The 23,752-nt window shown below is 29.1% G+C and overlaps 1 protein-coding gene across 1 annotated transcript in view; it reads left to right on the top strand.

Annotated features, from left to right (window-relative positions):
• LOC129963117 (SUN domain-containing ossification factor-like) overlaps positions 1-23,752 on the top strand; it is a 56,365-nt gene that overhangs the window by 17,601 nt on the left and 15,012 nt on the right. The window contains exons 2-4 of the mRNA XM_056077198.1: positions 20,139-20,253; positions 21,360-21,443; positions 23,112-23,191. Coding sequence (XP_055933173.1) covers positions 20,139-20,253; positions 21,360-21,443; positions 23,112-23,191 — 279 coding nt within the window. The remainder of the gene's footprint in view (positions 1-20,138; positions 20,254-21,359; positions 21,444-23,111; positions 23,192-23,752) is intronic.

Raw genomic sequence — 23,752 nt, 5'->3', positions numbered from 1 at the left:
AATTGGTTCTTGCCCCCGATCTCCTTCATAGAGAAGGCCGGTCCCCCCCCCCCCCAAACTTCATTGGTATAAGCCTAACACAGTAGATATAACTATATTTGTTAAAAGAATGCATTTCCCATCGAGTTATATGACTGTCAAAACATGAAGTTTGAAAATACATTATTGAGAAAGCCTATAAAGCTAAATTACGATTACCAAAGATATGTTAATTTTTTTAAGGTACCAGTAATGCCTGCTTACGTATTGATTGTCAAAGGCGACTATTAAAAACAGTGAAAATACATTAATATGAAATTGATGCGTGTATTGTGAAATTCCAAGATCCTTGCATTCAAGATACATACTACTAAAGCGAAAACCAATAGCTTTCGAAATTTTACTTCCGTGGAAATTGTTATTTATTTTTTGAATTATTTATGATAATAGAAGTAGGCCTAATTCTATTGTGCAAAAATGCCTCAAGGATAATAATGTGATTTTTCTGGTTTAATTATTCCTATTTGCACATCATTATTATTGCATTTATTTGCATTGCATTATTAAGTATCGAAAAAAAAAAAACCTGATTTAATTATTCATATTTGCGCATCATTATTATTGCATTTATTTGCATTTCATTATTAAGTATCGGAAAAAAAAGAGAAAGAAACCCATTCGGAAATGATTGTGAAAATGGTAAAAACATGCCAGCTGTTCATGGTATTCTTTTGTTTACATCAACATCTAATTCTGTTTATTCCATTCTTTCCTAAAACTTGAGTACTGCGCATTCATCCGTTCCAGCTCCAAATCAATAAGTCGTAATTTATCGTTGAGAAGTATAATTTGATACATAGTTTCAGTCCATTGTAAACCTTTCTTATTTTCAGAAGAAATTTTTTTTCATCCAATTCATAATTGCATTGATTCTCCTTGTACTTCGCCATTTCTAGTTACTGCTTTTTTCCCCCTCACTTTTTTTTTCTTCTTCTTCTTCCTACTTATTACTATCTTACTTCCTGAATCTGTTTTCTTTTCATTTTCGGTTTCTACTCATGGCGCCGGCTAAGTCCTTGTCCTCTTTTATTTGCGTTTCGATTTTCTCCGCACGTGGTAGCCGAACAAGATGGAACCAGCTTTAACTTAACCCTGCCTGCACGTATTGATTTAATCGTAGGGTATCATCCAATATAAATGCCATGTTATTCGAGTTACTTAAAATTCTAAAGAGAATGGCCTTCCTTCTAGCGTTAGTTTCAGGTTTCTTAGTCTCGGTTAGTTTGGAATTTTCAGTACATTTTAAGTAAGCTGGTTTCGCGATCAGTCTTGCTGTCGTATCACTACTTTCTAGTTAAATTATCTAATATATGAAAATGAATTTTTGTTGGTTCATATTTCATACTCTGCCGTGTCGTTCTCTGATGGCGATAAAACTTAGCCAACTTATTGCTTTGAATATTTTTTTTTTTTTTTCACATGGCCAATTGTATGTTGGGTGCTCGAATGGGACAGCCATGAAATTTTTTTGCTGAACAAATTTTAGAAAAACAAATATTGTCTACCCTAAAGTAGTATATTTGAATAATTAAGTCAAAGAAGTAGAATAAATATTATTTGTACTTCTCCTTTATATATTATTCAATTTCAATAAGTACATTTATTGTTGACAAGAAAATAAATATCATTTTTTCTATCATACCTAATTAAACAAGATAGTTATTTCAAATTTTAAACAATGTTTCTAAAATTATTTCTTCTGCGGCAGCAACGCGTTGAGTACCAGCTAGTTGTTTATAAAAATTCACTGCATATGTAGTATCAGCATTTCTATACTATTCAACTTTTAAAATCCATCTAAAGGAAGATATGAAGCGTGAAAGGCACGCTATTTCACTTGAATTGAAATTGGGGCGTGTATCAGTTCGTTATTTTCGCAAATGCTTACAATAGAAAATTTGATAATTTTTTTGAACTTTTGAATGGCATTTTTAATGAATCCATTTTAAAAGGGTTATAATGCAAAAGATACAATTAAAAACTAAGCTAATAACCTTATGTTACCATAAAAGAACAAGGCTGGTATATAATACAACGCTAAATAAAAAACTAATTCAAACCCTTTCCTCTTGGAAACAATTGTTATGCGCTTAGATCGATTGTAGTTAAGATAGATTTTTCCTTTCGCAGAATGTTTAATAAATTCTAAAATGATGTAAGATTGAAATCTTTTCGTTTCGAGCCACTGAAGAAATAGAATACTTATGTAGATAAATTTTTAAAATTGACTCATTTTGAATGAATCGACATGTGCAAGTTGCTTAAATATCTTTTTAAAAATAATGTTTAACGATTTGAACTAATCTGCTATTATTTTGGCACTGTTTAATTATTTTCTGTACTAGTAACGTCGTATGAGATTTAATTTATAAATATTTCAAAGGTATTGGATGTTTTCTTATGTTAGATTTCTATTATTGAACTGTAGAGAAATGATATCAGTGTAAGAAAAAGAGGGCGTCTGTTAGAAATTCATTTATTTTTTAATTTATTGTAATATTTTACCTCGTATCCAATTATATCCTATATGGCAGCGGTTCTTAACCTATGGGTCGCGCTGAGTCGAACCAAAAAAGTTAGTAATACACCAAATTTCAGACATTTTAGAAATGACGACTTGAATAAATATCAACAATCGAAAATGAATGTATTCAAGCACAAGGTTCTCATTAAAACTGTATGACTTGCATTTTAAATTTAAAAGACTTAACATATGTATTGATATTTCTTTCTTTCTTTCTTTTTTTTTTTTTTTAGGAATAAGTTAAAATGTCAATTATTTTCAAAAAGTTATAAATATATTTTAATTTGGTCAATAAAAATTATTAAAAACACTTGATTATTAATTAAATTTTCCTTGGATGGAAAAGTACTTTTGTTTATCTTTATTATTAAAAAAAATAAATAAAAAATTTGTAAGTTAAAAAAAAATAATCGTCGTAGGATTGAAGATTTTTTTATATATATTTCTCAAATTTGGGTCGCGGCTTAAAAAGGTTAAGAACCACTGCTATATGGCGAGTCTGCTCTTTGTCCTCCTCAAAGACCTGATGTTTTGATCTAATCACCTTACGTTTTCAAGTATTTTACTAAAAAAAGGGGAAAAAGGTTTTTGAATTCGGATATCGAAACTGTACTTTTATGATATTTGTTTCCGCCATATCTTTAAAAATTTTTTTGTTCTGTACTCATTTTAACTAAAGGATGTGAAATCGTGATCATGCTTGACGTAACGGATCATGGGCTGCTTTATGTATATTAATTTTTGTCTCTTATTAAATTTTAATTACTTAGGCCTAATGCCAGATCCTTGTAGCTTCCAAATGTAACAGATAACATGATTCTACTCTGCGATATTTGGACTTAAATGGCATTTCTTTTAAGAAATCATTTGTAAAATATTCTAAGAGTTTTTTAGCATTTGTGGTTTTTTTTTGGGGGGGGGGTAACTTAAGATTACATTTATGTCTGCTTAATTTAAACTCTTCATTTTTAAGATTATTTTAGTTCAGATACCTCAGAATACTGGAATGCCCGAGTTTTTCTTTCAGAGATAGAATTTATCCCCCCCCCAAAAAAAAAAAACTTCAATGGCAGCCTTTGTTCTGATATAAAAGATTTCACCTCTAATTGATAGCTATTTAGCGAATGTATGCTCGGCCATCTTTTGAGTATTCTAAAAAACCTCCCTGATTTCCAAACCAACGGGAAAAGCGTCTCAAATTATTTAAACACGCGCTATGGGTGTTCAAGCAATTGTATTTAACGAAATGGTTAAGAATGTGGTAGCGATACCCAGGTGATTTGAACGAGTTGCGTAGCTTGGTTGAACGGACATTTGTTTCCGTTCCAAATTTATAGAGTTCATGCATACAGTGTGCGCGAGAAAGAATACAGGTGTTTATAATATTGGCGGATGCATTAATTGCTATGTTTCTTATACAATGTTAAATGAAAAATTATTCTCGTAAAGTAACAGCCACGGAGAAAACGACAGCAAAATTTTCTGTATTAAAAAAATCACAGTCAAAGAACTGCAAGAATGATTTGGGGCAATAAATAGACTGAAGAATCCATGGACGCAAAACAAATCGTGTATTGGGAAGAAAGGAAGAAAAAAAAAAAAAACTGTTTAATTAATGTGTTGCAACTTTATTTATAAAAAGATAAATGCTTTATATGTTTTATTTTAATTATGCGCGTAAATGTTAGTTTATAGTAAAATTAGTTGACCTTTGCGACCAGTTAGTTCACCGGACGTATTGGTGATAGGTAAATTCATTTAAGTTGTTTTGATGTCAATGATTTCGTCAAATCGTCTGACATTAAAATTATTATTTTAATTTTCTTACATATGGCCTTTTCATTGTATATTTAAACTTTCTTAATGGAGATCAGTCCCATAACATCACAACGCTAATAAAAATATAAATGTGCGGTTCATCTGTTTTCTTAATTTCGCGCTATTGTAACACCCTCTTATTTATTCTACTTGTAAACTACAAAATAAAACAAAAATCCTTCTTTAGCTTTCAACAGTGGAAAATCACGCGACAAATTAGAAAAAAACTATTTTTTTAAATTTATGCGAGTATTAAATTAGTATCATTAAAAAGACAATTTATTAAATTTAATTTTTAAACACACACACACACACACACACACACACACACACACACACACACACACACACACACACACACACACACACACAGACAGACAGACAGACAGAGAGAGAGAGAGAGAGAGAGAGAGAGAGAGAGAGAGAGAGAGAGAGACTTTATTATTGGTACAAATAATGCAAAAGTAAATAATTATATTTTGCATTTAAAAAAAATTGATTTAGATAATTACATCTAGAGTATCAGTGAACCATTATAATAAGTCAGGATGATTTTGTATTTGGTTCAGTCTCTCTGCTCTCTCTAACATCATTATATAAAACACCTTACCACAAAACTGTCAAGACCACAACGTGTGATGTTTCAAAAGAATTTTAGCCCGGCACGTGTTACAGTACTAAACTGTGGTATGCATGTTAGTGTGACCGGAATAACTTATTTTCAGTTTTTTTTCTCCTTCCGTTCCTCCCCCCCCTCCCGTTTTTTTCCCTCCCCGTAAACCAATGAAAATTAAACACGGTCTCCAACTTTTTGCTGTAAATTTGACAAATAAGGATATTTCTAATTAATTCGGTGAAGAGAGTGATGTTCTTCGTATGAAGCAATAAAACTTGCAGCTGATTAAATACGGGTAGAAACGCGTAGTTAGTTAGAAACAGCTTGCTCAAACTGGTTCGTTTTTCCGAAACGTATGTCTATCGTTGCCCCAGCTATTTTTATTTGAACTCGTTTGGTGTTTTTCACCTTCTAATATTTTCTTATTATTCTGTTTTGTACTTTGAGAGTAGAAAAATATGAGGTTAGTTTAGAGTTAAGTGTTACAATTTAGAGACTTCAGCAATTCATAAGTTCACTCTCGGTCCTCGAATGTTCACCTTGTCGACACCATTCCATATGGTTAATTCTTTTGACGTTTCTAAATTTCAGTTGTTATAAAAATAACGACAGATGTATAAGAAATAGCAGCTTCATAAAACAAATAAACGCCCCCCCCCACACACATACAATTGGATTTTGGGAAAGGTGAATGCCACGAATGCTTAGCTATTCCCCCGTATGCAGATTTTGTGTTGCATAGTAAAGAACACTAAATATGCATTTTGAACAAATTTTTTTCAACCGTTTGGAACCAAAATTTGACTCCTGTTGAATTTAGCCAAAATTTGGGTAGAAATTATATTTTAAACGCAAAATCTGTCTACCAAAAATTATAGTTTTTTTTTTAATTAAAAAAAAAGTTTATTTGTGCGTGTACAAAATCTATCCACATTTTGTGGATTGATTTTGTTCAAAATGTGCTAGAAATCTACTAATTTAATGTGAACGCTACATACCAAATTTCATCCATTTAATTTTAAATACTTTAATTGTGTCAATTATATTCATTGATTAAAAAATAAACGCAATTCCAAAATTCTGTTTTTCGCTGTGGTCTTGTTGCGGGTCTTGTTGAGTGCGGATTCTGAAAAATGTAGAATTCAAATTCGAAAACGAAAATAGAAAAATAGAATTCAAAAACGAAAAATGAGTTTATGTAATTTTTTTAGAAACTTTTTGAGGCCGTAAAATAAGCCTCTATTAATTGAATGATTATACATTTAATTACTTTTCGAGTGCCAATGGGTAAATTCATAACATTTTGCATTACAAAAAAAATGCTATCTAATCTTGACAAAAATACAGAAATTTCTAAAGATACATTCAATTGTAAATTTTTGGCGTTATAAGCCGTGTAGTACTGAAATGAAATGTACGCTTTATTAGAATATATATATATAATATCATAATGCGAGAATAAATAATAATTCTTCAGTTGTAAATGGGAGTATATCGAGAAAATATGAATTAAAACAAACGTACGTTTTTTTTTTTTTTTTTTTTTTGCTTAAACATCATATTCAACGAATCATTTTTATAGTTTCGCTTCATTTAGTGAAAACTAAATTATGAAATTTGAAGAACCGAATGTGTCATAAATTGTATCGGAAATTATAAAATTAAGTTTACTATAAGGGATTGTGTATAAAAGAAAGCGACTTTTTTCTTGTACAATTTTTGATTGACGTGGTACTGCGACTCGATTGCTCCTCAGATGTTCACACCCACCACAAACGTGACGTTGAGAAAGTGAATGCGAACTTTATCGCAATTTTGTTTACATCTTGTATGTGACGTCTTACAGCCTGACGTTGAACGATCTCCAAATCATTGTTTGAAATGAGTTATCAGTCCGTTTTGTTTGGAAAGCTGGAGTAGTCTTGCTACGACAAGATAGAGAATGAGCCTGAATTCAGTTTATGGGTGGTGGTAGATAAAGGATAGGATCTTAACCTTAAGTGGTTGAAGAGAAAAAGGGTATTGTTTTTTATTGGATGCTGCAAGCAAGCGTTAAAAATGTATTTTACGTTTGATGCGAAATACTGATATTTACTTTGTTTTGAATTACCTTAAAAGCGTATCTGCAAAACTGACTAATTACTTGAATCCTTTCGAAGAAAGTGATCGAATAATAGATTTCTCTTCTCTTCTCTTCTGTCATAATACTTCGTTTCCGTCTTAATGTATTGCTCATGTAATGTGGAAATAGCAACGCATGAAATAACCCCTCAAAATGTTATAACGATTTATTTAGATGTTATCTGAGGCAGTTTAATTATGTTGACAGAACGACGCTTACGTATGAAAAATCTATATGTTGTCATACACTACCAATTTATTATTATTATTATTATTACGTGTTGCCGGCGTCCTGGCATAGGGGTAGCATGTCTTCCCCGTGATCTGAGCGTCGCGGGTTCGAATCCCGGTTCGGGCATGGTTGTTCTTCATCTCTGTTCTATCTGTGAGGTGTGTGAATGTGCCCCCCCTGTAAAAAGGGGTTGTGCAAGCGAATGTGTGTGAGTTTCATGAGCTAGAAATCAGACTACTGCTTTCGGGTGCTCAGAGGTCTTTACCCTCAGAAGCTACTGCAACCCCTTTCCGTGGTAACGCGGACACGACATCATCATCATTATTACGTGTTACTGAAAGAGTACTAATTTGCTTTCCAGTTCGTTTTATAGGATTTTTCATATTTTAAAGTATTACTAACTACTGAGATATTATGAAGCAAGAAATGTTTTTCTAAAGTTTCAATAAATTGTGTTTGGGTCAGTCTGACCATATATGGTTCTTGCGTGATAAAGGCATTTTTTTTTTTTTTTTCGAATTCCATTATAAAATTTGCATGCGATTAAAACTGCGGAAGTCTCCGCGTGTTCCATGTAAAGTATTTTTTTCTTAGCCAGGAAATGTTTTTGTTTACATCTGGAAGTGCGTTTTAAATCGTTTTTCTTTTCTTCAACATGAATTCGGATTCAGTAACATTTTGTATTTTTAATTTTATGTTATTCTGGATATATAACCTGTCCAGTTTAATTTTTCAGAATAAAAATATTAAAGATTCGAACCTCTAATCCGAAATATCATAGCATGACAATGGTTGAAGATTGATTTGACAGCATGAGTTTTATTTTGCAATTTGCCTGTAACTATACCAACGATAATATGTACACAAAATTTTAATCAATTGAATGTCTTTTCAAGGCGCTTGTTTATAAACGCAACTGCTAAAACAATGAAAAGTATTCTAAAATATATTTATAAATATTTTTAAAATTTTATAAGGAAGAAAAAAAAATGTGTGCAAATAAAATACTGTTTCACTAAAAAATTAATTTTTTAGGTTTTAATGTGCTGTAAAAATAATTTTTATATGATAATATGTCATATAATTAAAGAAAAAAAATCTCAACTTGTTATTAATTTTCAACTAAAGATTTATTTAAAATTTTGTAGAATTTTTTTGTGTGCACCTATCCCCTAAATATTAACTACTAATTTGATAGTTATAAGTCCAACAGTTTTACCCTGTAAAGTGGTGTGGACATTTTTGATCATGTATGTCGTAATTTACAAATTGTTAGCCAACTTTTTAAACATTTTCATATTAAACCTTTTTTTATCTTATGTTTGATACTCAAATGCCTGGGTTAAATTGAATTTTTAAGAAATACATAGGGCATTGTAAAACAATAAATAAATAAAAAAAATCACTTTGTAGTTATAAAAAATATTTAAATCAAACCTTTTTAGAGACACATTTTTGTTAGAAGAATTAAGTATGATGAAGTGAAGTTTGATCTTGGTGGAATGATTGCATATATCCTTATCAAGGGAAAGAGGACGTTGTTTTCGAAAGCAATAAAATTTGAAAGTGATGTATAAATTTTGCATCATGAATTCAGTAATTTCTATCAATCCGAGGATGAATTAAAAGACTCCTAGCGATTTAGGATTTGAAATTTTCTAATTTTTGAAGAAGCCTTGACCGGAGACCTTGACAGTTGAAAGAATGGAACTTGAATGACGCCAGATTTCTAGTCAACTCGCTATTTGCATGCTCTCACGTCAGACGTGCGTCATGTTAATTATGTAATTTTGGAATCCTCTTTCAAATTCACTTTTTACTTTCCCAATCAGGATAAGTTGTTACAAATTTCATTAGGAAATATATTTTAGCATTATAATATATACATGGTTATATATATATATATATATATATAAATTTCATCATTCGATTTGTTTGAGTAAAATCATGCAAAATGTGCTCTGCAGAGCAGATAGTAGTTCTAGAACAGATTGTGTAGTTTGTACTTATTAAAAAATGAGTTTCCTATATTTGATTAGATTTTTAATTAAAATTCAGTCAAAATGTTAACTTTTTTAATTTCTCGTATAAGTAGTAAAGAAAAAGTAGCGTAATCGTCAAAAAATTCAAACTCGATATTTTGACGAATTTCCATGTTTCAGACTTCCGACACATTTTTAGAAAATGTTTTTTTTTACCACACATTTTTAGAAAATGCATTTCAGTCTGTCTGTGACAAAGATAACACAAAAATGCTTCGAACTAGACGGTTGAATTTCGATGTATGGTCTTTACACCAATTTACAGATTTCTTTCAAATTTTGAGTAAAATCCATTTTGAGGAAGTCTGTGTATCTGTCTGTTCGAATGGAAATTAACGCGATAATTGCAAAACTAACAGAGATAAGTAGATAAAATTTGGTACACAGATTTAGTCTCCATAGTGTAGACAAATATCAAATTTTGAACCAGATTCAACTACGGGTTGACCGTCTGTCGATCTGTACTTTAAGAAACATTTAAACGCGATAATTCATAAATGCAATGACTTGAATATGTCAAATTTGGTATGGAATTTTGTGACTACAAGTGTAGTTTTATGTCAAATTTTGTTTCATTCGGTTGAGAAAATCGTGACTAAAACACAAATTCTGTTTTTGGATAATATTAACGTATGATAGGGATTAAGTACTAAACAATTCGACAATAATGATATGATAGATTTAGCATAAATGCTAAATTCACGCCAAAAAATATTCCAACTATTTACGCCAATGCCATATAACGCGTTCTCTGGCATGACAAGTTTATTAGAGTGCCCCATTTTAACACCACTTTAAAATTTAACTTTATCGGTGATATCAATTTTATTTTTGTATAATTTTTTCTGTAATTTTAATAATTTAAAAAAAATTTTTAAATGCATTTTTTAGCAATACTCTTCATTCTTTTAGCAGACATGCTTGTATCCTCGCGTGTTAGTGATATTAAATATATATTATTTGAGCATATTATACTGCTTTATAATTAAGAGTAAATTTTAGGAATAAAGAACGACGATTTAAACACACATTATAAAGCGGCAATGTTACTGATTAGAGGTTCGTATTTCTTTTTATTTGGAATATAATTTTTTAAAATGAAATATTGTTGATTTAAGGGTCAAACGAGCAATTAAAGATAAATATTGATGTTTGTTTTGAAAAAAATATCGTGTTGTGAAGTGTTCTGTTTGAAATATTTTATTTATGTGTTTTCATGCAATATTGAGGAAGATTTATTCGTGCACTAACGACGAAAACCTGATATCTATTTGAACCAGTTCATTTTTGTTATTCGGCCAAAACCTTTTTCAGTGGAATGCAAATGCAATTTATGATGCTTTTTAATGATAAAGATAAATACGGGCAAATGTAACCTATAGAATGGTGTAAAAAATGCGATACTCGTGGTAGTTACATATGCAGTGTGAATACTAATTTCGTTGGATATTTTTTAACCTATTTCAGACATCAGTAAGTGTCTTACTGTGTCATCACTTAGCTTGATATTAACAAGAGACCTGGGATGGTTGTGATAAAATGAATGGAAAAGTTTAGCATTGTTGCCATTGCTTTCATGAAAAGAATGATGGAAGGGATGATTTATGTTAAAAAATTGATAAGGAACTTGGTAAATGAAAAATTGATAACTGTTGACCATACTTGAAATCTAACTAAAATCATATATGTATGTGTTAATGTTTGCTTCTGATATACAACTCTTGTTGAAAATTTGATTGTTTTCCGATTTTTATTCATGAAAAAAATTATTTCTTCTATTATTGTAGGAAAATACGTGTCTATTGACCCATTATAAAATAGTTTGAAAAGCTGCCAAATTTAAGTATATTTTGAAGGAATGTGCGCCTCGTGTCGATTTGTATTGAAATTTTAATTAAATGTTAATGAATTTAGATTTAAATATTTGCCCGCGATAGCTTCCAAAAATATTATTGCACAATAATAGAATTTATACTACTTCAAAGTTGAAATAATATTTTTTAATGATACTAATTTAGTTTGCATGCGATTGTTATTTGCTATCAAAAGTTTATTGCTTGTGTTATTTACTCGGATGAGTCATAAATGGTGATTTAAAATTTCATGTATTTAATTAATATCCGATTTAATAAAAAATTATTGCATTAGTGCTGAACTAAAACGCAGTTGCGACTGAAAGTATTTGTACTTCTATTTAAAATTGTCTTCTGTTTATAAATTTAATTTTATTATTTTACTGTTCTATTTTTAATGGAATACTATAAAAATACTTTTGTATTTTATTTATAGTGATGGAAATAGCGACTAATAATTGTGTAACTTGGTTTGATGCTATTTTTACCTGTAACAACCATCTTAAATTCAGATTTTCGTTTTTTCATGTTTCATCATGAATTGTATTTGCTTTTTAAAAGTCCATTTCCATACTAAAAGGACGGATAAAGCTTGGAAATTTTGATCCAAGGACTTATATATTGCATCCTTCGTTTAAATTATTATCAATTATTCATCTAAATTATTTCATTTTAATGTTGAGAACTGCAATTCAATATTTTTCTAGCGAAGAGTGAATGATGGGATCGAACCTAAATTCCCCCCAAAAATTCCTTGTTTGTAAATCTAGTACATGTCTAAAGTTCCTTATTGTTGAAATGGAATTATTTTTAATATTGCCCGGAAGTTATGTAAGTAGAATGACTATCCAAGAATTATTCTTGTTGACTGACCACGATTTAAAATTTCTATATTAATCACATAGTAGCGTTTCATTCATCTGCCGCAATTAATCTTAACGATCAAACATAATAAGGCATTTAATTGGGAAAGAAATTTTCTTTAATTCACTAAAGTAGATATTTTTCTGTTTGCGGTTTTAATAAAAATTGTAACTTAAATGCGTGTCTTAAATAGCTACATTGAATTAGTTTTTGTTTGCTGAACCGCGAATTTATATCATAATAACGGAATTTTTGACCACGAATTATTATATATATTTTTTAAACTCATTCCATGCATTTATCATAATCATTTGCCGCCACGAAGAACGTTAGATATAAAGGAAAATAATGACTTACGGATATAAAAACGGTAACTAGTCTAGACGATGAAACAAGAATGGATATCTGATAGAGAATATGAGTCTTCTGAAAGAATTTGTATTTTTTGAAGCTGAAAGAAATCACGCAATTGAGTTAGGGCGATGTTCCAGTTAACTTTATATTTCTTTGTTATATAGCTGAACATAAAGGGGGGGGGGGAGGCTTTCGGCAGCAGCACTTGGCGAGTTCAATATATAATAAAATGTGAGCTTGAGAAAATTTATTTATTGAGTGAGAATAATTTATAGAATCAAATAAAATATATATTGTTTTGATAGAGGAAGAATGAATTCCATTCAAGGTTTCTTTTCCGGCTCACTTTACGTGTTTCTATCATCTCTGCTCGAGTAACTAAGCGTGACTTCTTGTAAAGAATAGCTTTAAGTTTTAACTATTATTTTTGGCGCTCTCTGTACCATCTCTTATTCACTTACTCGGTGAGTAAATAGTCTCCTCCAGACTGTGGCTTGTTAACGGTCTTAGATCGGCTTTTAGGATCTAGAGCGATTCTTTTAATTGGCTATTGTTAATAATGTCTGCTATCAATTTTCACGCATTTAATTTTTTTGAACCTGCCGTTTGTTCTATGATGCATTGGATCAGCACTTTTTACTTTCTCATGTACGAAGTATTGAGGAAGTATAGTAATAGTCAAGAAATTCGAACTCGAGGTTTCGATGAATCTCCACATTTCAAATCTCCGTTTCGGACCCTCCTCTTTTCCTTTGGCATTATGTCTGTTATTCAAAGACGCTTTAAGGAAGGGGGATGAAATTTGCTAAAGGACGTTAGACCAAATTTGTAGATTTCTATCCAATTTTGAATGGAATCCATTCAGAGGAATTCTATCTGGCTGTATGAGTGCAAGTGAACTCGATAATTACAAAATGTAAAGAGCTAGATAGATAAAATTTGGTACACAGGTTTAGCATCTAAAATTTTGATTTGTGTCAAAATTTGAACCATATCTGTTAAGAGGTCGAACATCTATCCTTCTGCTCTTTTTCATGCATATAAGTATAATAATTCAGAATTGCTATGATATAAATCAATGAAATTCGGTATATGATCTAGTGACAACTATAGCTCTGTGTCAAATTTTGATTCAATCGATCTTGAAAAAGGGTATCAAAATAAATGATAGCTTCAATAAAAAAGAAGAAAAAAAGCGAAATTCATACTAAAGATCTATATCTCATAACTGTTATTCACCAATGCCATGCAAGGCGCATTCCCTGCCTTACCTGAGATTGGCAATTTCATGAGGGGTTGGGGTAGGGAGCGAGATAAACTCTTTATTGGGGATTGATTATGCGAGAAATTTTCGGTGAGACTACTTTTGCTGGATTTTATTTGGTCGCTGATTATGGTAGCTTGTTTATAAATCTTAGTTTGGTAATTGAAAAATTATAGATTCCCTCCTGGACAATCTGTTCATTCATTCCGTTCACCGTGGACAATTCCTGGACACCGTGTTCATTCAATCAAATACAATCATTCTCACATTGGCTTGCAATAGAATAGAATAGAAGTTTAGAGAGTGGAGTTTCGGCTGAAGTGCCATTCTCATTACCTTGTAAGAAAGGTATAGCGATCATATCGAGAGGGATGTCTTTGTCTACACGCCAGTCTTGGACATTGTCTGAAAACAAAGCATATTTACCTTTATTGCGCTTAAGTCGGAAAATAATGCGAAGAAAAACTATTCATGCCGACACTTTTGACTCGCTCTTTACCATTACGTCACCTGTTTATCACTGGGTAAGAGCTCGTGCCTGACATCCTTTGTTTTGCTTTTAAAGCAGACGTTTATGTAACAAAGAAAATCAAATTGGCTGCATGATGTCGGTTAGGAATGCCAATGTGCTGAAATTAAATTATATTTCGTGCTTGGATTTTCGCCAATCTTCTTCAAGACAATCTGAATCTTATGAATATGATTCTATTAAATATTAATGCTACTGATTATCCATCCTAACGATTTTTTTAATCTTGTTATTTGTTTCTAGATAGAAGTCATGCAACTTCCACTTCTCTGTCCTATGGAAATCAATACTTAATGAACTTATAATAAAAAAACAAATAAAGCGTGTTGAACCAAGAGTAATCGTAATATTATGTAATAATACTGGATTTTTTTTTATTGTTGTTTATCATGTTTGAATATTTTCCGTTAATTGACTTTCCGATATCATCGGCATTCTCGCATTCATTTGTGTACCGAAAGCGCTGACGAAGCTTTTGACATTGACATTTATGGTAATTTGCTTAATAAATGCGTTTAATTAATCCGTTATTTACATATTTCGGACGCCTTTTTTTGTAATTAATATTTTGGGTAAGATAACATTTCAAGATATTATTGGTGGAAAACAATAATTGTAATCACACATAGCCTTGTTTTATTTTTTAAAAATATAATTAAAAAATAAACTTGTGGGTTTTTATGAAATAGGATGGCGCGGTAAACGCAAATTAACGCAGGTTGTCAGTGAAATGGCTAAAAATCAACGCAAAATTCCATTTAAACCGTAGATGGTGTACACATATATCAATAGTTTAATATTTTGCTTTTCGATTTGATTATGAAAAAACTGACAATAAAGCACCACTTACCTGGAGTTAGTCACAGCATAATATAAAGTATTAGGAAGGTAATAACGGTTTAAAAAAATTCGGTATTGTATAAATTTTGTTCATGTTTGGACATGTCACTGCACTGTTGGTCATTAAAATGACGAGTGCAGCTCGTCATTAAAGCTAAAAGGACATATTTCTGTAATTACAAGTTTGATTTAATTTTTTTAAAAAAAAGTGTGTTAAAATTTGTGTGTTTCTATTTTAAGTAGTTTTTTTAAAACAAATTTTTGCGCTTAACAATCGCGGATGATAGGAATTTTGCAGTCTTGTAAGATTTAAATAAATATATTTAATTACTTGCACTCCCTAATATCGATGCATATTTTACAACACTGTTTAAAGTTCTGCATAATTCCTATACAAAATACGTTTGTTAAACAAAAATAAACAGTTTTTAATAATTCCATTAGAAAATAATGTTGTATTAAAAATCTATTTAAAGTATATATGCAATATAATGATTTAAATTTAAGATACGTTTCCAAGTAAAGAAAGCCAAATCGCGCTTTGAAAATTTCTTATACAAAATTCAACTGTGAACATTTTTATTGAACCAACACCATTTCTGAATTAAATGTTGATTTTTATTAACAATTAATTCAGATATATTAGTAGATAGAATAATATAGATTAACAGCATTTTGAAATGTATTTTGTCAGTTCATATAAAATATTTGGTCCTACAAATACAATGAAACATGTGTAGAATAATAAAAATTTCTTAAGCATTCTATAGAAAACTTTTTTATGATTCCGTTGAAAAAAATCCGCGCCCTCACTTTCATAAAAAAGCTAATGAAATTTCTTTTTTATGAAATAGTGTATAGAATACTTTTATGAAGTAGACGTATAGAATTCTTTCTTCTATACGTCTACTTTCACTTATACTATATTTTCTATAATTTAAAAAAAAAAATACTTTTGGTGCAAGTATTACAAATAGAGAATGAAAACGTAGAAATTTATCATCCCCAGAAGTCAGTTGTGATCGTGACATGCACTTAAAGAAGCATGTTTCCATACGTGAATTTTATACTTGATCGTTAACTTATATACTGTAATACATAATAGTCGGAGATTTTTGTTTGCTATTTCAAATAATTTACTTAATCTGCTGAACAGTCTTTAAAATGTTTGTGTTTAGTCATTAACAGTTTCACGTTTTTCCATTACTTGATTATAATTGTAAACATCCTATTTATTAGTTGCGTGTTTTTCATATCCAAAGCATCTTCCTTTAACATCTTTTTCCTTATGCAAGGGCTGAATTTATGTACCTTGTTTCATTATTCAGAAAATAATGTATTTTATTTCCTTATTTTCGATTACGGAGAGATTGACAGACTTTTTCAAATTCATTATTTAATTTCTTTTCTTTAAATTTTACACAAAAGTATGTGCATTTACACACCTGTCTTATATTTTCGAAATGAAAACCTTGTCATGTGATTTTTATAGATTGCCTATCATATTTTTTGTCATTTAATTTTTTTTTAATTAGTGAAGAGGGTTTTTTTTTGTGTGTGTGTTTATGTTGTGTTTCCTTCTGTTCAGAATGCATTTTACAGGTTTTTACTATAAAATTAGCTGCAGTCAGTGATCTCCTGTTTGCCCTCCATATTAGTAGCATTAATTCATATTATTCAACTTTGAATTGCATTTTATCACAGTAAAAGGAAGTTATATTTATGTGCAATGAACATAAAGCTTTCTGATTTGGTGACTATATTTGTAAAATATTGATATTAAAATGGTGAATTATTCCTAGTTATTGAGAGCTCTGTAAAAATAATATTTCGTTATATTTCTCTAAAAGTTGGAAAGGTGTGAGCTCAGCTGCGTATTGGCGGCATATCTAGAAATCACGAGCTTTTACATAAAATAAAAATTGACGAAATCGCACTTGTAATTCAAGTAGGGAACTGGCTTCTTTTTAAATATGTAGTTGACGAATGCTATGATAAAATCTCATGCATACTTAGTATTTATTCAATTAGAATTTGTTAATCTCATTTCTATCTGAACGTTAAGTTCATTCACCGCAAGTATTTCCTCTTGTTTGAAAATCAGTACGGTCTTATCCTATGATAATCCAAAGAACATGTTCTTAATTCTTTGATTATCACCACATATTTCGCAATCTGCAGGGCCGGTAAGTTGCACTAAGAACCGAATAAAATATTGAAATGCACGATAAAAAGTAATTTCTTGTCAATAAGTTATTTAACTTGCTTATTATATTTGATTTTTGAAAGAGCATTCAAGCTGAAATTGCTGTTTAATTAGATGAGATTTCATTTTGTTCTAAATGTACGATAGATGCATATAGGATGAAACGTAGATGGCTGGGGGAAAGACCATGAAGCAATAAATTTATTTCACTTTATTACTGTGTACTGTCTTTGTTATATTCTTTTAATAGTTAACTTCTTCAGAATATATTTTTAATAACAATAAATATTTTTAAAAAATTAATTGGTTTAAAATATTTTTATACTGTACAATTTGTTTTTGCGTACTAAAAATACATATAAATCGCCGTATGCTTTTATTTAATAATTACAGCTAAATATTAGTTAAGTGATTGAAATGAAACAGATGAGCAATAACTGTAACTTAATTTTTGATCCTTCTTTATTTATTGAGTCGATGCTATTTAAAATCTACTGACAGATGTTTTTCTTCCTCAAATGGGTAGTCATTCTGTAGACTACCTTGATGAAAAAAACTCTGATCTTCGATTCTCTCTCGCCGTATGTTTAATCTTGGCTGTGGGCCAAGAAGGCGACGGTCTGTCGAGGTCGTTTTATTTGTGGAATGCCGCGTGGTTTTTTACATTGACAAAAGAATTTCTCGCGCATTTTTGCACACTACCATACGTTTAGAGTTACAATTTATGCATTATGTCTGAAAAATCTCATTGTGAAAATGGATTCAAGCAAATAAAATGTATTTGATTTCAAATGGACTCTCTCCATTGTTATTTGTCATTATTCAGTTAGCCAGAAGTTTTTCTTTTCAGTATTTGCCATATACATTTCTTTTCCAAACGAGAAGATTCTAAATATTCAGTTTCAAAATTCCATTCAACCTCAATATGCTTTACGGTTTTCAAACTTTAAAAATGAATGAAGGAATAGAATTCCCCAATAATAATAATAATTGTTTTTGAAATTTTGTTGTAGTTGATTGAATTTTCATTATGTATTTTTAGTCGAGAATTTTCACGATGTACTTACTGTGTGCATAGTTTGTTGATGATATCTAGCCATATTTCGATTAATTTAAATCAAGGCTTTCATTAAGATGCGAATTTCCGTTTGCATTTTTATTTTAAATAAAATAAGTGGAAAAAAGAAAACCATCCATTGCTAGGTATTCTATAAAGAAGGGAAAAAAATTGAATTTTACCGAATGTTTACTATTTAAAACAGAATTTTCAAAGGGAAAAGAAAAAAAGGAACAGAATAAGTAAACAAGGTCTATATACCTATTCAGAAAATACCTGGATATGCCGAGCATTTATGTTTGTGTGTGCCAGCTTTTCATTCCCATGAATAAATACTACTTCCGTATCTCTGTGTAAATAGTTTCAACTGCCAAAAGCACCTAGCCATTGTTGGGTTCGAATGGTGCCATGGTCAATTGGCTGACATCCAAAGGTTAATGTTTGCTGCCGCCGGCAGTGCGATTTTGACAGACAGAAGCCGGCTTTCCGTTCTTGATATTTGAACGTTTTCTGATTTATAACGAATGTGCAGAGGATTTATTACTTCTAGATGAGTGATTAATATATTTGGTTTAAAAAGGTAAAACAAAAATCTCTGTTTAAAATTTTCCCATTTTGATTTAAAGTATGTTGGAATTATTATTATTTTAATTTTCGATCGTATATTTTCATACTTTGAGGGACTTGGGGTGATATAAAAATAACTGTGTGTGTTGGGAGATTTAAATTAGTTGTTCAATTCATTTCTATTTGTTATTGAATCCTGAAACTGTCTTTATAATTCGAAACCATTCTTCATATTTCTTTTCAAAGATTCTTATTTGATTCCGGGTATTGCTTTTTAACTTAAGTCTGTATAGATGTTTTTAGTTATTAATACACTGTGCGCATATCTAAATGAGACCAAATTAAATTTTTTGATTCAGCATCTTAAAAATTAAATTGCTGCTTAATTCCCTAATATCTCGTTGACTTTTACTTAGTAATTATGGATAATTCATTTTATTGAAATGTTTTTAATAATTGATTTGAAAATCATAATAATTCTAATCGTTAAAAAATATTTTTAATATTTTTTATAGTTAATCAATTTAATTTCAATGAAAATTCCTTTAAAACTTTTGGGTTATTTTAAATATTTATCATATTTTAGAAAAAGAGATAATGACAGATGTAGCATGTTATTAATGGAATTTAGAATAGCTGAAAAATAATGGATGAGACATTCTTGTAATTTTAATTTTTTCCTTTGATATTCAAGCCGTAATTGTACCTTTTATTAAAAAATATTTTTTGGAAAGGTAGACATTTTTTTTTCATTTAAAAAGCAATTATTTAAATCTTTATTCCACTTCTTTTATCTTGTAACATAAGTTACACGCATTTATTTTCTATGTAAAATCTAACAAAATAGCAATAGTAACTTCTTTTGAAAAATAAAAAGACAGTGAATTAAAATATTTGTCATTTACAAAGCAAACAAACAAATAAAAAATAATTAACATGGTAACCTTGTTGAGTATATTCTGTACTTGTCCGACATATTGAAAGTGTCAGTTATGGTAATATTAAGAAAAAAATTATTACTAAGATAAAAATTTTGAAAACTTATATTTATTAAAAAAAAACATGAATATATAAAAAAGAATTTGAGTTTAATATTAATATTTCCAGCATTTTCTTCTTCTTTTGCTTCAAAGTCTTGTCTTTATTATTTTTCATATGTGATTTTCATTTTGCCACTCTAAATATTTACTTAAAGTTTACTGGGTTTTACAGGTTACCTAATTACTGTGATATAAAACAGAATGAGGCAGATAGCAGCATTCAAATTCCCGAAACTATACCCGTTGATCCTAGTGGAATTGAGCATGTATCCCCCAAGCAAGAAAAAGTGAGCAAGAATCATTTTCATTTATGTATTTCATTTTTTGAAGTGATTTATTTTAGTGACTCAAAACTAATATCTTTATTGTTTTCATGAATCTTCATTTCAGATCTGTTGCTGGTTATTGGAGTATCTAAAGGTTAAATTTAAAATTATTTGGCTAAGGGCTTTAACTCATTATTATTATTATTATTATTGTAAAATTATTATCTAAGTGATAGATTGATTTAATAATTGAGATATTTCATTTATGGCTTAATTTGGTTTGTGGATGTTTTTTATAAAGTGATTGTGTATATTTTTATACATTTTTAAAAAGAGCACTTTTTTTAAAAATAATTAAGCTATGTTTTATTTGTAACTTTCCAAGTAGTTCAATTTATCTTTTCCTTTTGCCTTTATTTAGTTTAAAACCATCTAATTCAATCTAATATTTGTATTTTCGCAAAGATAGGTGAGTAAAATAATTTTATTAAAAAGTAATGACTACAGTTTTTTATTAAAATAATAATTATAATAATGGGATTTTTCAATGCAGCAGAATTATATGCAAGGCTGTACTAAGAGCCAGACAGTGTGAAAATAGGATTCAACTCTTGCTGGATCCTGCCCACAAAACTTTTAGAAACAACAAAATACTCTTGATCATAAGAAAATATACCCCCCTTCTACCCTGCAGCTTGAGACATCAAATCCCCCACCTCCAGATCTCAGGGATTTTGTTAATCCTACTATTGAAGTCTTAATTGTTTATATATTTGGATAGCTTGTTTCCCAAAAAAATTTCTCAACTTTTTTTTTTATATATATATATAATTCACTACAAAAAATTTATCAAATATTTATAAATATAGTAGCATAGATAGTTATAAATATTCTGTAATTGTAATGAATGTGTGAAAGCAACTTATGATTTCTTATTTTATTCTAATGTCTCTCCTTGAATGCAAGAGATAATGTCATAATAATATTTGAAAGCCAATGTATTAAGCTATTTATTCTATTTCCTTCTGATTGATGTCTTTTTTCTTTCTTAGTGCTTTTTTACTATCAAATAAAATTATTTGTAAAAGCATGATTTATAATTTTACTTGTTTTTTTATGTATCTTAGAAAACCTCTCCTGAAGTAGTGGTTCCTATAGAAAAATTAGATGTACAGCCAAATGTAGAATATGTAAATAATGTAGAAAATAAGGTACGTTTTAAAAAGTTTATAATTATATTCAGCTTTAGAATTAGTTTTATAAAAAATGTGTACTGTATTTCAATACTAGTTATGATCCAATGTTGTTTGGAATTTAAAAAAAAAAAAAAAATTATGAATTAATAAATTTAGAATTATTGGATAAAAATTCTTCCATCATTCCAATTCCATTCAGTTCCAATTCCTCTCATAGGTTTATACATTCATTAACATTTGTTTTCACGAAAAATAAATAATTAGAGGTTGAAACAAACATTAATAAAATTATTAAGAAGAAGAAAAAGAAGCTATGTTATTATGCCATTAATGGTAATTTTATAAGAAATCAGATTAACAATTTTTTTTTTTTTGAGTTGATATATCCCCCCTTTTTTTTTTCAATAAAAATTTTAAAAAAAATTTATATATTAAAAAGCATTGTGGCAAAATGTCCATTGTGTAAAAAATATTACATTTAATTATTTTGATATGTAATTTTCTTTTGAATCTCTCTTGCAATTATATCATTTGATTTTTATAGAACTTCTAATATTTCTGACTAAAAAAATTGTCTTAGGTGATTTTTTCTAAGTCTAGAGAAGTAATATAATTTTATCATTTAAATTATTTTGAAGCGATATATATAAATCAAAAGACATTATGTGTAGATTTGGAAAAGTATATTGTAGGAATCATATCATCCCAATCAAGAATTTAAAGTTTATTGAATGCACATACTAAACATAATGTCTTTTCATTGATAATTCGAATCCTATCTAGTAATTAACTTAGTTAAATGATATTTCTTCAAAATACTTGTTTGAGTTTTTGATTAAGCTTCAGAATAAGCAATTTCTTTCCACCCACTGATTGAAAGGACATCCCACCATGATTGCTTGTTCTTTAAATTATTAGACAAAATCTTTTTATCCCCATTACCATCGATTAAAAAGAAGCAATACTTTTCTCTATTAACTCATATGGTACTCATTAATTGACCTTGTCAATTATTGCAAGTTGATGGAAATAAATTGTGATACTTTGAAAACCCTCCCTTTTTTTTCTGTCATTTTCTATGCTTAACAAATTTTTTGAAATTCAGTTAAATAAAACATTTTTTACTTCTTATATATTCCCCCCCCCCTCCATCTTTTTTTTTTTTTTTTTTTTTTGCAAGCATCATCAAAACTTATGTGTGAAGGAGATTATACTTTGATTTTGTAATACACTATCTAGCATTAAAGGCAGACTGAACTTTCGAAACAGTCTGATACTCTGTAGTGGATGTTTTTGATTTTTAGTAATTTTTATTGATTCTTAAAATATCTTATATAAAAAGCACATTTGCATTACAATTAAAAAGACCTACTTCATATAGTTTTGAAACGAATTAATGGAATATGTATATAGTAATTAGGGAAATTATATACACACACAGCACATAATTCCATATATATATATATAATGAAAGTTTAAGTAAATTTAGGCATATTTTTAGTAGTATTGTTGAAATAACCAATTAGAAGAGCAATTCATTTTGTAAGAATATATCTTTTTAGATAAAATGTGAAATTAAAGTTATTTCTACTAGCAAATATTGGTCTTATTTCATAAAATATTAATTATATGACACATATTATTGTAATTTGTGCCATGTTTGATTTGTTTTCCACTTTTCAGGAAAGTGAAGCTGATGTAAGTGATAATAAAGATATTAAAAAGTTGCTTCAGTTTGAAAAATCTCATGATGGAATAGACCAGTAAGATATTATAACTTTATTAAATTCTTATCAATTTTTATTTATGTGCACTGACATTTAAATAATATTTCTATATATTGGAATTTTTTAAATATTATTCCTTACCTTAATTTCTCCAAATGAATTCAAGAAGTATTTAAGAAATTGTATTGAGAAAAATATTAATTTACATACTAGTTCTTAATTTTAATATGAAAAATACCATGTAACAAAATGTTTACTTCATTTTCACTGAAAAACAGAAATAAATATGATTATGTCATTCATTTTGTATTCTTATTTCACAATTTCTGTAAAAATTAAGTACTTTGATCACATTGAAATAAAATCTGGTGGTTTTGTTTCTTTTGAAATTAGTGCAGCCTATCTGTGCTGTATTAAATTCAGTAGTTAAATAACTTTACTGAATGTATTGATTATATGATATTTGTAATAACTGTGAGAATTAATATTAACAGTTGTTTTATCTAGTATTTCATTAATTTTGATTAGAAAGTTTTCAATATTAACATTATTATTGCAAAGATCTTGTAAATTTCAGCTAAGTTAAATTTATTTTCA

The sequence above is a fragment of the Argiope bruennichi genome, chromosome 3, assembly GCF_947563725.1.
Source record: "Argiope bruennichi chromosome 3, qqArgBrue1.1, whole genome shotgun sequence".
In the NCBI taxonomy this organism is placed as follows: Eukaryota; Metazoa; Arthropoda; class Arachnida; order Araneae; family Araneidae; genus Argiope; species Argiope bruennichi.
This window is presented reverse-complemented; position numbering and strand designations above follow the sequence as displayed.